Source organism: Podarcis muralis, chromosome 6, assembly GCF_964188315.1.
Source record: "Podarcis muralis chromosome 6, rPodMur119.hap1.1, whole genome shotgun sequence".
Lineage (NCBI taxonomy): Eukaryota > Metazoa > Chordata > Lepidosauria > Squamata > Lacertidae > Podarcis > Podarcis muralis.
This window is the reverse complement of record NC_135660.1, coordinates 100,428,703-100,441,468: the sequence shown is the minus strand read 5'-3', so window position 1 is coordinate 100,441,468 and position 12,766 is coordinate 100,428,703. Positions and strand designations below refer to the sequence as shown.

Genomic DNA, 12,766 nt, shown 5'->3' with positions numbered 1-12,766 from the left:
CCCTACCTGTTGCTAAGGCCCTGCACCATTTCGCAAATCCATCATCTCAACCCTTTAGATCCTCAGCTGAAGCAAAGATTAAAATAAATGGAACTTGTGGGGATGTTTACCCATTACCTCGCCACCATTTTTGTCTTGCGTGGCACGTAATTACAACTGTAGACTTCTTGCAGCAAACACCACCTTTTTCTTCTAAAGCATTATATATACCAACAGTGGCCAATAAAATAATTTTTATAACTATTTATTGGATATAAACAACTTGTGTTCCATTTGGAAAAAATGGTAACTAGGATAAATAAATTTCTTATTCAACAATTAATGAATTTTATGCGGAAAATAAAATTGCAGTTTACATTCACATCAGATTTGGCAAATACATAGAACAGACCAACATGTTTTGTACAAAGGTTGGGAAGTGCCTAACAGATTCCCAACTGTCTGAAAATATATTGTACTTTAGAAAAACTCTGTGCTCCAAGCTTGTTGACAATGATACATCTCTGGTCAGTATATAGATCCCATCGTTGTGTAGTGTACAAGTCAAATTAAGACCAGATTTTGACGTGCTTTCTTTGAGGTAGAGCCATTCTCTGGTGGCAGTGTTATAAGACTGTACTGTTAACATGTCCTCATTCTGGCTAGATATTTTTTTTGATCCCAGTTCGTGGATGCAGCCTCCAACAATATAGATAGTTTCCTCCACTGATAGCATTTGCTGCTTGCGGATATGGATGCCACACGATTCAAAGGTTGTCCAGTTGTCAGAGCTGGGACAGTACTGCAAGATATTCAAGTTCCGGTCTGCAACAGAGAAGATATTAAATACAGAAAACTTAAATTCAACTTATTTGTACACTGGGGCCTACAACACCTGGTGGTTAAAAGGTCTGATTTCAGGTCAGTTTTCTTTTTCAAAAATGTGGAGAAAGCTTGATTACTGTCCTCTGCAAAGCAGGCTGTTGCTGCACACTTTTCTTGCTTCTCTCTCATTTTCTACTCCCTACAATATCCGTAGTTTTGTCTTCCTTTTGCCCTAGCAACCAGGACGCGTCTTTCCTGCAGTGGGTTCATCTGATATCAGGTACTCCCTAGAATTTATACTATGCAAATACACAAGCACACCACACAAGTGTGAGTGGACGTTAAAGAATTCAACCCACCCAACCAAAATTACTGTGCAAAATGTGAAAACTTTGCAAAGAGGCTTAGATGTGTCTCCTGAGACCAGGTTCTCATTATGAATTCACTGTAGAGTTAATTTACAGTACAATGGGATATATGTCTACTCAGAAGTAAGTCTCTTTGTATTTAATGGGACTTTCTCCCAGGTAAGTGATAAAAGACTGCAATCTAGGCTTGTACAGGTATTGGGGGAAAGCAGGGTTCTTCTGCCTTTAATAGCTGTGTAGCAGGCATAAATCCAGTTTAAAGCTTTTCTAGTATAGAAATATGATTATGGGAAATATTTCACCTGTTCACACTCTGTCTGTCAGACATTTTATTACATATGTGGCCACTGATTTATTTTTGGGCCCTCCACTGCATATGACAAAAAGCGCTTGAAGGAGCTATGTATGTTTAGCCTGGAAAAGAGGAGACTGAGAGGAGATATGATAGCCATCTTCAGACATCTAAAGGGCTGCTACATGGAAGAGGGAGCATGATTGTTTTCTCCTGCTCTGCAGAGTAGAACTCAAGGCTTCAAGTTATTAGAAATGAGGTTCCTACTAAGCATTCGGAAAAAACTTTCTGACAGTAAGAGTTATTCGACAGGTAGAATGGTCTCCCTTGGGAGGTTGTGGACTCTCCTTCCTTGGAGGTTTTGAAGCAGAGGTTGGAGGGCCATCTGTCATGGATGCTTTAGCTGAGATGCCTGCATTGCACTGGATGACCCTTGGGGTTCCTTCCAACTCTATGGTTTTATGCAAATTCATGTCATCTTTTCCATGTGAGTTGAAGGGCCCAATCACATATTCAGTGTACTGGTCTCAGAAAATCCTGTTGCCACCCTTGTACCTTTCATAAGCAAGTCAAACAGTCTGAAGGCTTCAGAGGACAAGAGATCAAGTCCTTTTCAGAGTCTCACTTCATAATATCAATACAATGTTTAAAGGGAAAAAAAAAGATCAACAGGTTTTCAACCTCACAATACACCACATGCTTAATATCAGTCAACACTAATTCTCTTGCAATTTTTCTTAAATGTCCTGTCAAAGTCACACTCAAGATGGTGAAAAGAAAGGGTTGTTGCTGTTTTACAACCTTTCAGTGTGTGTTTATCGCTTAAGTAACAGCTGTTTGACTTATATTGTAATACTAAAATAAGGTACAGTAGTACCTCGAGTTACATACGCTTCAGGTTACATACGCTTCAGGTGACAGACTCTGCTAACCCAGAAATAGTGCTTCAGGTTAAGAACTTTGCTTCAGGACGAGAACAGAAATCGTGCTCCGGCGGCGCGGCAGCAGCAGGAGGCCCCATTAGCTAAAGTGGTGCTTCAGGTTAAGAACAGTTTCAGGTTAAGTACGGACCTCCGGAAAGAATTAAGTACTTAACCTGAGGTACCACTGTATTTAAAACCAACCACAAACATTGCTATTAAAACACACTGCTTATTAAATTGAATATACAGTCATACGTCGGGTTGTGAACGTGATACATGTGAGAGGCACGTTTGCAACCCACAGCGTTCGCGACCTGAAGTGCTGCGTCTGCGCACGCGCATGACATCATTTTGTGCTTCTGCGCATGTGCAGAAACCCGGAAGTAACCCGTTCCGGTACTTCCCAATTTGGCGCAGTCTGCAACCCGAAGACGCGCAACCCGCAGCGTTTGTAACCAGAGGTATGACTGTATTGAACATGCCAAAGAGCATACAACTGTTAAAATAACACTATTCTTTTCTAGTACTTGTCTTACCTCTTGTAGTGTAGCCTCCCATGACGTAGATCTTGCCCTGGCACTCACACGCTGAGAATTCTGCAAGGGGGGTTGGTAAGGATGCTGCAAAGTTCCACCAGTCGTGCTCTGGGCTGTAACACTCAACATTGGAGAGGAATTGCCCACCAATGGCATACAACTTCCCACTAACAGCCAACAACTTGAAATTAGACCTACAGACAAAACAGTTGGAGAGTTAAATCATTGAATTATACTTTGACGTGCTTTCGAACTGCTAGGTTGGCAGGAGCTGGGACCGAGCAACAGGAGCTCACCCCGTTGCGGGGATTCGAACTGCCGACCTGATCGGCAAGCCCTAGGCTCAGTGGTTTAGACCACAGCACCACCCGCATCCCTAGAGGAAATTAAACAAGCTAAAATAGGTAAAACGCCAGGGCCAGATGGACTATCAGCAAAGTAATAAAAACTTCAGGACTTTCTGGTACAACCCCTTAAAGAATTAATGGATGAGATATTAGGGACTGGGGAGGTATCCAGAGTCCTGGAAAGAGGCCTATATTACACTGATTCTGAAGCAGGATACCGACCCACTTTTAGTTTAAAATTATAGGTTATTAAACAATGATGATAAACTATTTGCCAACATACTAGCCAACCGAATGAAGGGTTTTTTTAGTCGATTTAATCCATCAACATCAGGCAAGTTTCTTGCCAGGCCACCAGATGGAGGATAATTTAAGAAATATAATTGACATTATAGATTTGGGACATAACATCCAGATGGCAGATGGGAAATGCTATGGAAAACAGACTAGAAATTTATAGCATGCTGTACACTGAAAGGAAATTATATGAAAATGATGTACCCGTGGTATTTGACCTCTACTAAGCTGGCAAGGGGACGTGGGTGGCGCTGTGGGTAAAACCTCAGCGCCTAGGACTTGCCGATCGCATGGTCGGCGGTTCGAATCCCCGCGGCGGGGTGCGCTCCCGTTGCTCGGTCCCAGCGCCTGCCAACCTAGCAGTTTGAAAGCACCCCCGGGTGCAAGTAGATAAATAGGGACCGCTTACTGGCGGGAAGGTAAACGGCGTTTCCGTGTGCGGCCCTGGTGCCAGTTCGCCAGAGCAGCTTTGTCACGCTGGCCACGTGACCCGGAAGTGTCTGCGGACAGCGCTGGCTCCCGGCCTCTTGAGTGAGATGAGCGCACAACCCTAGAGTCTGTCAAGACTGGCCCGTACGGGCAGGGGTACCTTTACCTTTACCTAAGCTGGCAAAAATGTATTAAACAAGTACAAATACCTGCTGGAAATGTAAAGAAATAGAAGGTAACTTTTATCATATGTGGTGGACTTGTAAGGTAATAAAAGCTTTCTGGGAGATGATATATAATGAAATGGAAAAAAATGTTGAAAATAACCTTTGTTAAGAAAGAAGAAGTTTATTAGGAATTACATTCCAAAAGAAGCAGTGTACACCTGCATAGAAATCCAAGTGGGAAGAAACCCCATAGCCTTGTGGAGAGCAGCCAGGTAAAAATTACTGGTAGTGGAGATAAACTATTTATTTATTTTGTTTACTTATTAAATTTGTATACTGCCCATAGATCTCAGAACAGTTCACAACATATATTAAAAACACGACACACGTTGTGATTGAAGTCTACTATAGGCCACCATCTCAAGGAGAAGAGATGGGTGCTATCTTCCTGAAAGAAATGAGAGCTGTTTCAGGGAAGGAAAGATGAGCAGTCCTGGGGAACCTTTACCCTACCGTCAGTTCTAAGTATGGGATCCCTAACAGTCCTGACAACTTCCTCTTTCAGAAGGAACAAGGGGATCATGAGTTGATCTTAACCAGTAAGACAGTTCTTTAATGGGGCAGGAACTCTGGGAGGATGTGACCATGTAAGGCTGGAAAATATGATCTTATGGAAAGCCAAAGCATAGTCAGATGTGTACCTCACAGAGTTTAGAATTACTAGGCAGGAACCCATGGCTGGATGTGCTTACAAGGAAAAGCTGACGGGGCTGCAAAAAGGCATTGCGAGGAGCTGAAAATAAAATGGACTTCTGTAATAAATGAAAGAGGACAATTCACTGAGAGCAGGCTTGTTGGTGGGGGGACAGTATCAAAAAAGCTAAAGCTTAGACTAAGCCAAGGCAAGCAAGGGGTCATGGTACAAACAAAGAGGGCATTTCCCCAGGAATTTCTGAAGCAAGGGGAAGAAGAAAGAAATTGTAGGCCTGGTGAAATGGGGTGAAATGTTAACAGGGCAACACCTACACTCAACTGCTGTATAGCTTCCATATTCTTCCAAAATGGGATTTTTTTTGGTAATCTCACATTAATGTGACTGGAGAAGGGTGACGATTGTCGTCCAGGGCAGGGCTGCCATTGGCAGGGAGAACAGAAAGTAGTGAAAATCAAATTCCAATGAAAAGGACCCAAAAAATCAGTTCAGTGTCACAGCATCTGTTTCAGCCTGGTTTCCTCACATACCAGAAATAACTTTGGAAGCCCAAAGTTATGTGGGAGATGCTCCGATTGCTGCTACTTTCCATGTATAGTTCATCCCTGCTGGGAACTGGAGCAGTGTTGGCCTTTGGAACCAAAAACGGTCATCTCTCTAGTGTGTGAGGGCAGGGCTGGTAAGGGATGTGAGGGGGGAGAGCACAGTTTCAGACTCTCTCCACATACTGTTAATTATCTGAGTTATCAATCACTGAAGGCGGTTCAAATGTAAGCAAGAGTTTTATAAAAAGTGACTTTCATTCCATACAGAATATTTGTTCTTTCAGCAGCAATGTGACTCTGAAAAGCAGGATGCATATTTGCAGCTTGTCGGGTGGGTGGGTGTCGCGTGGAGAGAAAAGGGTCAATAGTTTTGAAGCCTGACTTTGCTGACATTTGCAATTAGGTCACCCTGTACATTTCCACCCACCAATACAATTTCCCTGCTGAAAGCATCTGAGCTAGCCATGTTACAAAATGTGAGCAAACAGCCGTGACTTCAAATGGGCACCAGCAAATCTGCCTTGTTTTGTTTAAATTCAAGAGATTTAGACTAGAATAATATGAGGCTAATAGAAAAACCGCAGTCAAAGGAGATTATTATTTTTTAAAGAATAGTTTGCAGGTGGTAGACATGACATGCAGATGTGCAGCTCGTAGGTTCTGTAAGGTGAGAGGCTTATTCCTGTGCAAAGGTCAGAGGGGGCAGGGTTTCTGTTGAGTCAGGTGATTAGCTGTGGGCGGAGCTTATCAGAGCTTGCAGGGCAGCAGCTGAAGAAGGAGCAAAAGAGTTTGATCCATCTTTTAGATTTAGGGGAGCTAGTCTCAAACATTTGTTGGGGGAGACCTAGGTTTTTTTTGGGGGGGGGGTTATTTGTCCTGTCTTCACGCTTTTTAAGATGGAGGACCGCTGTAGTCACCCCCAACGACATGTTCTCAAGATGGAGGGTGAGGGAACAGCTGCAGTCGCCTGCAGTTCCTGCGCAATGTTTGCCATCTTGCCAAAGGTTTCAGGCAGCTTTACCTGCAGCAATTGTATGTTGATTGCCCTCTTAGAAGACAAAGTCCAGCAACTGGAGGAACGTGTAGCTACGCTCCAAAGAATTAGAGAGCTGGAACTCTTCTTGGAAGCAACAGAGCACACCGTCTCCACCAAGGAAGAGACAGGGGACACCCCTGAGAAGGAAGTTAGTTCACCAACACAGGTGCCAGATATATGGAGAAACGTGACTCAAAGAAGTAGGAGGCCCAGGGTTCGCTCTGATTGTTTAGAAATACGCAATCGCTTTGAGGTCCTTTCCCCTAGCATGGAAGACGAAGAGCAGACTCCATTTGAGGATCTCTCCCTCATTACAGTCGATCAGGTATATGAAGACGAGGAGCAAAGTCAGTCCTCAGGGAATGTCCAGGCGACCTTGGAACCGACAGCTCACAGAAGAACCCCGACCAGACCTAAGAGGAGGCGTGTAGTGGTGATAGGGGATTCCCTACTGAGGGGAACAGAAGCAGTGATCTGTGGGCCTGACAAGATGTCTCGGGAAGTGTGCTGTCTCCCCGGGGCTAAGATCCAAGATGTAACTGAACGACTGCAAGGAATCATAAAACCCACTGAAAAATACCCCTTCCTCTTGGTTCATGTGGGAACCAATGACACTGCAAGCAATAGCCTCCAGAAGATCAAAAGAGATTACGAGGCTCTGGGCAGGAAATTGAAGCAATTAAATGCACAAATTGCCATCTCACCTCCCAGTTGAACGACGTGGCCCAGGGAGAGAGGGAAAAATAGTGGAAGTGAACAACTGGCTTCGCAAATGGTGTAAACAGGAACGGTTTGGATTCTTAGATCACGGACTGCAGTTTCTTGAAGATGGACTTCTGGCAAGCGATGGGCTGCACCTCACAGCGGTTGGGAGGAATGTTTTTGCCAAAAATCTCAGAAACCTCATCAGGAGGGCTTTAAACTGACTAATGTGGGGGAGGGAGACAGTGCTCCTGAAGGTAGGAGTCTATCAATTGATGAAGATGATCATCCAAATGTCATAGACCAAATGGAGCAAACAGCACGCAGACCTAGTGGTGGGAGGAAAAAATCCTTAAATAAGAGACACGGGGGAATGATTAATGGACTTCAATGTCTGTACACTAATGCGCAAAGCATGGGAAATAAACAAGATGAGCTTGAGCTCTTGGTACAGCAAACTAAATATGACATAATAGGCATCACTGAAACCTGGTGGGATAAGTCCCACGATTGGAATGTAATAATGGAGGGATACAATCTATTTCAGAGAAACAGACCAGACAAGAAAGGAGGAGGAGTGGCGTTATATGTCAGGGATGTGTATACCTGTGAAGAGATCCAAGATTTAGAACCTCAAAGCCAAAGTGAGAGCATTTGGGTCAAAATTAAGGGAGAGAAGAATAACAGTGACCTCATTGTGGGAGTTTACTATAGATCCCCAAGCCAAACGGAGGACATAGATGATGCCTTCCTGGAACAGATGGCCAAGCATGCAAAAGGAAGGGAGATAGTAGTAATGGGGGGCTTCAATTACCCAGATATTTGTTGGATATCAAACTCAGCCAAGAGCATAAGGTCAAACAGATTCCTCACTGGCCTTGCAGGCAACTTCATTGTCCAGAAAGTGGGAGAAGCAACAAGAGGAACAGCCATTTTAGATCTGGTCCTAACCAATGTTGAGGACCTGGTTAGTGGGGTAGAAGTGGAAGGAACATTGGGCGCGAGTGATCATGCTCTTCTGAAGATTATTATACAGCGGAAAGGAGCAGCCAAGCATACTAGGACTCAATTTCTTGACTTTAAGAAAGCCGACTTCATAAAACTTAGGGAAGTGCTGGGTGAGATCCCATGGACAGTAATACTAAAAGGAAAGGGAGTTCATGATGGCTGGGAGTTTGTTAAGAGGGAGATAGTAAAAGCACAACTTCAGGCAATACCAATGAGACGGAAACATGGAAGGTGCCTAAAGAAGCCAGGGTGGCTATCTAAAGAACTTTTAACTGAGTTAAGATTAAAAAAGGATGTGTACAAAAAATGGAAAAGGGGGGAAACCACCAAAGAGGAATTCAAACAAATAGCCAGCACATGTAGACACAAAGTCAGAAAAGCTAAAGCACAGAATGAACTCAGGCTTGCTAGAGAGGTTAAAAGCAACAAAAAAGGCTTTTATGGGTATGTCCATAGCAAAAGGAAGAACAAAGAAACAGTGGGGTCACTCAGAGGAGAAGATGGTGAAATGCAAACAGGGGACACAGAAAGGGCTGAACTCCTCAATGCCTTCTTTGCCTCAGTCTTCTCCGATAAAGAAAACAATGCCCGACCTGAAGAATTTGGAGCAAATGACTCAGCAGAGGAAACACAGCCCAGAATAACTAAGGAGATAGTACAAGAATACTTGGCTAGTTTAGATGTATTCAAGTCTCCAGGGCCAGATGAACTGCATCCAAGAGTATTAAAAGAACTGGCAGATGTGATCTCAGAACCACTGGCAGTCATCTTTGAGAATTCCTGGAGAACAGGCGAAGTCCCGGCAGACTGGAGGAGGGCAAATGTTGTCCCTATTTTCAAAAAGGGGAAAAGAGAGGACCCAAATAATTATCGCCCAGTCAGTCTGACATCAATACCAGGGAAGATTCTGGAGCAGATCATTAAGCAAACAGTCTGTGAGCACCTAGAAAGGAATGCTGTGATCACCAATAGTCAGCATGGATTTCTGAAAAATAAGTCATGTCAGACTAACCTGATCTCATTTTTTGACAGAATTACAAGCCTGGTAGATGAAGGGAACGCAGTGGATGTAGCCTACCTTGATTTCAGCAAGGCATTTGACAAGGTGCCCCATGATATTCTTGTAAAGAAGCTGGTAAAATGCGGTCTTGACTATGCTACCACTCAGTGGATTTGTAACTGGCTGACTGACCGAACCCAAAGGGTGCTCATCAATGGTTCCTCTTCATCCTGGAGAAGAGTGACTAGTGGGGTGCCACAGGGTTCTGTCTTGGGCCCGGTCTTATTCAACATCTTTATCAACGACTTGGATGATGGACTCAAGGGCATCCTGATCAAATTTGCAGATGACACCAAACTGGGAGGGGTGGCTAACACCCCAGAGGACAGGATCACACTTCAAAACGACCTTGACAGATTAGAGAACTGGGCCAAAACAAACAAGACGAACTTTAACAGGGAGAAATGTAAAGTATTGCACTTGGGCAAAAAAAATGAGAGGCACAAATACAAGATGGGTGACACCTGGCTTGAGAGCAGTACATGTGAAAAGGATCTAGGAGTCTTGGTTGACCACAAACTTGACATGAGCCAACAGTGTGACGCAGCAGCTGAAAAAGCCAATGCAATTCTGGGCTGCATCAATAGGAGTATAGCATCTAGATCAAAGGAAGTAATAGTGCCACTGTATTCTGCTCTGGTCAGACCTCACCTGGAGTACTGTGTCCAGTTCTGGGCACCACAGTTCAAGAAGGACACTGACAAACTGGAACGTGTCCAGAGGAGGGAAACCAAAATGGTCAAAGGCCTGGAAACGATGCCTTATGAGGAACGGCTAAGGGAGCTGGGCATGTTTAGCCTGGAGAAGAGGAGGTTAAGGGGTGATATGAGAGCCATGTTCAAATATATAAAAGGATGTCACATAGAGGAGGGAGAAAGGTTGTTTTCTGCTGCTCCAGAGAAGCGGACACGGAGCAATGGATCCAAACTACAAGATTCCACCTAAACATTAGGAAGAACTTCCTGACAGTAAGAGCTGTTCGACAGTGGAATTTGCTGCCAAGGAGTGTGGTGGAGTCTCCTTCTTTGGAGGTCTTTAAGCAGAGGCTTGACAACCATATGTCAGGAGTGCTCTGATGGTGTTTCCTGCTTGGCAGGGGGTTGGACTCGATGGCCCTTGTGGTCTCTTCCAACTCTATGATTCTATGATTCTATTCTATGAATACAAAAAGCCCTGTATGTCATGGGCCGAAATCTTGCAGGCTACTCTCATCGACCATAAACTGAAGACAAAGAAATACACCATTCAAGCTCTACTGCCAAGAACGCAAAGGATGCAACTGAGCAGAAATCGCCTTTCTATGGCTGTTATTCTAAATATACACAACTTAAGACTGAAAATGACAATTTAGTAATTATTTGCTTCACCTGGGACAGGATCCTAATTATTTCCTCTTCCCAGCAGCTGGCTTGAGTAACATGTCTCTAATTTGCTCCTGTCCCTCCACAGTGGCTGAAATGTGTTTTCTGAGATTAGGTTGTCCAGACACATGAGAAGTTCCAAAGGTGTCGCTGCACACAGCCTGCTGCCCCCACTAAACCGCCCAGGAAGTTGACAGTTTGATTAGAATCAGAGCTGGATGGGATACAGGAAATCCAGAGCCAGAGCTCCAGGCTCTGCTTGAACAACTGCAGCAACGGCTTCTGTTGCACAATTGTTCCAACAGACAACCCTTCAGGTGTCTGGAGAGTGCTGTCATGTCCCCCACCCCACCTCAGTCTTTAGGTTAAACAAGCTTCCATACTAGGCCATTGTCTTTAATGCCATCCTCTAAACCCAACCTAATGTGTCTGATTTAAAATGTGGTACCCAGCACTGGATACTGAACTCCAGATGTGGTCCACTGCTGCAGAGTAAGTTGGAACTATTACTTCTCATTACTTGGAAACTGGTTCTATTTATGTAGCCTAAAATGGCAAGGTTTTTCTTTTTCTTTTTTTGCAACAACAAAGAACATTTCCATGTGTATCCTGCAAAGTCAGGTGTCCACCATCCTACAGATATGTGGTTATTGTGTGTGTGCATGTGTAACATGGCATGCATCTCTGCTGAATTTGAGTTTGTTGGCCTAGGTTTCCATTCCTTTAAGAACTGCATTCCTGTCTTCTGAGGCGCTAGTTGTCTCTCCAATTTTGTGTCTTCTGCAAACCTGAACTCAAGACCACACTTAACCAGTTTGCTATTCAAACCAGCTTGGCTTTTCCACACCTCACACGGAAAAATGCTTCCATTTATTCCAGACTGAAAAAGAAAGAAGTTCCTTCGAGCATCTGGGGCGTTACCTTTTCTGGTTCATCGAGGCCACGGGGCTCCACTCGTTCAGGCAGGGGTTGTAGCAGTGCGCGGCCGAGATCTCCTGGCTGCCGAGCCGGTGGCCGCCCACCAGGAACAGGTAGTTGTCCAGCACGGCCGCGCCGTAGCCGCGCACGTTGGCCAGCTCCGGAGGCGGGCGGCCGGGCAGCGGGAGCCAGCGGCCGGCCGCCTCGTCGAACCTGCGCATGGAGCCGGGCGCGCCGCCTTCCTGGGGCCAGGCTGCGGCGAAGGGGCCCAGCGCCAGCAGGGCGGCCGCGCCTCCCGCGCGCCTTTCCCGCAGCTGCTGCCTCAGGGCGCCGGGCAGCAGGCGCCGGGCCTCGGGCCTGCGGAGCACCTGGTGGAAGCGCGCCGCCATGAAGGCCACGCAGGCGGCCTGCAGCTCCGGCAGCCCGTAGAGCTGCGCCAGCTGGTGCAGCTGCAGGCAGTTGGGCAGCGCCACCTGCGCGGGCAGCCGGCGCAGCAGCGGGGTCACCTGCAGGTAGCAGGCGGCCTCCACCAGCGCCTCCAGCGCCGCCGCCTCGCCCTCGCCCTCGCGCTCCAGGCCGGCCAGGCGGGACGTGCGGATGAAGTCCAGCACCAGCTCCAGGCCGCGCGCGCGCAGCCCCCCGCGCAGCTCCTGCACCTCCGCCGCCGCCTCGCGCATCCCCGAGCGGAAGAGCGCGCCGAAGTAGTCGCTCTGCTCCCGCAGCTGCCTCTTGCCCACCGGGAAGCAGCGCTCGCCCAGCCGGATCTGCACCACCGCCTCCTCCTGCTCGCCGCCCTCCGCCATGGCCGCCCCGGGACCGGGCCGCCGCGCTCCGCCTCCCTCGGCCCTCCGCCCCCGGAGGAAACCAGGGAGGAAGGAAGAGCCCGCGGAGCCTGCCGCCCCACGGAAGGGCGAGAAAGGGGAGAGCGGCGACTCCGGTGCCTCCTGACCCAGGGCAGGGAGCTCAGCAAGGGGCAAATGCGCCAGCAAGAGCTGCTTTGCCAGAGGGCTAGGAGAGCTCTAGGGATGCACTAGAAGCATTAGCTTGCCTAAGCATTAAAATACCACACCAAAATATGGTATGTGCATTAACTGCACCATTTTTCATAAGATGTAGCACATTGTGAGCCTGTCACCTGAATCTTGGGAGTAAATCACATTAAACCGAGCCGGGTTCAGGAGGAAAGATGTGAACATGAAGCCTCACAGAAACTAAACTTCGCTAACTTAAATTTACTTGGCAGATTGGTTAAAAAGAAGGG

The 12,766-nt window shown here is 46.4% G+C and overlaps 1 protein-coding gene across 1 annotated transcript; it reads right to left on the bottom strand.

Annotated features, from left to right (window-relative positions):
- Window positions 1-228: 228 nt before the first annotated feature.
- KLHL42 (kelch like family member 42) lies at window positions 229-12,407 on the bottom strand. The gene is made up of 3 exons (XM_077930832.1): window positions 11,509-12,407; window positions 2,924-3,117; window positions 229-804 (listed from the first exon to the last, which is right to left on the bottom strand). The coding sequence occupies exons 1-3, from the start codon at window positions 12,306-12,308 to the stop codon at window positions 359-361; spliced, it is 1,440 nt and encodes a 479-aa protein (XP_077786958.1). The 5' UTR covers window positions 12,309-12,407; the 3' UTR covers window positions 229-358.
- Window positions 12,408-12,766: the final 359 nt, after the last annotated feature.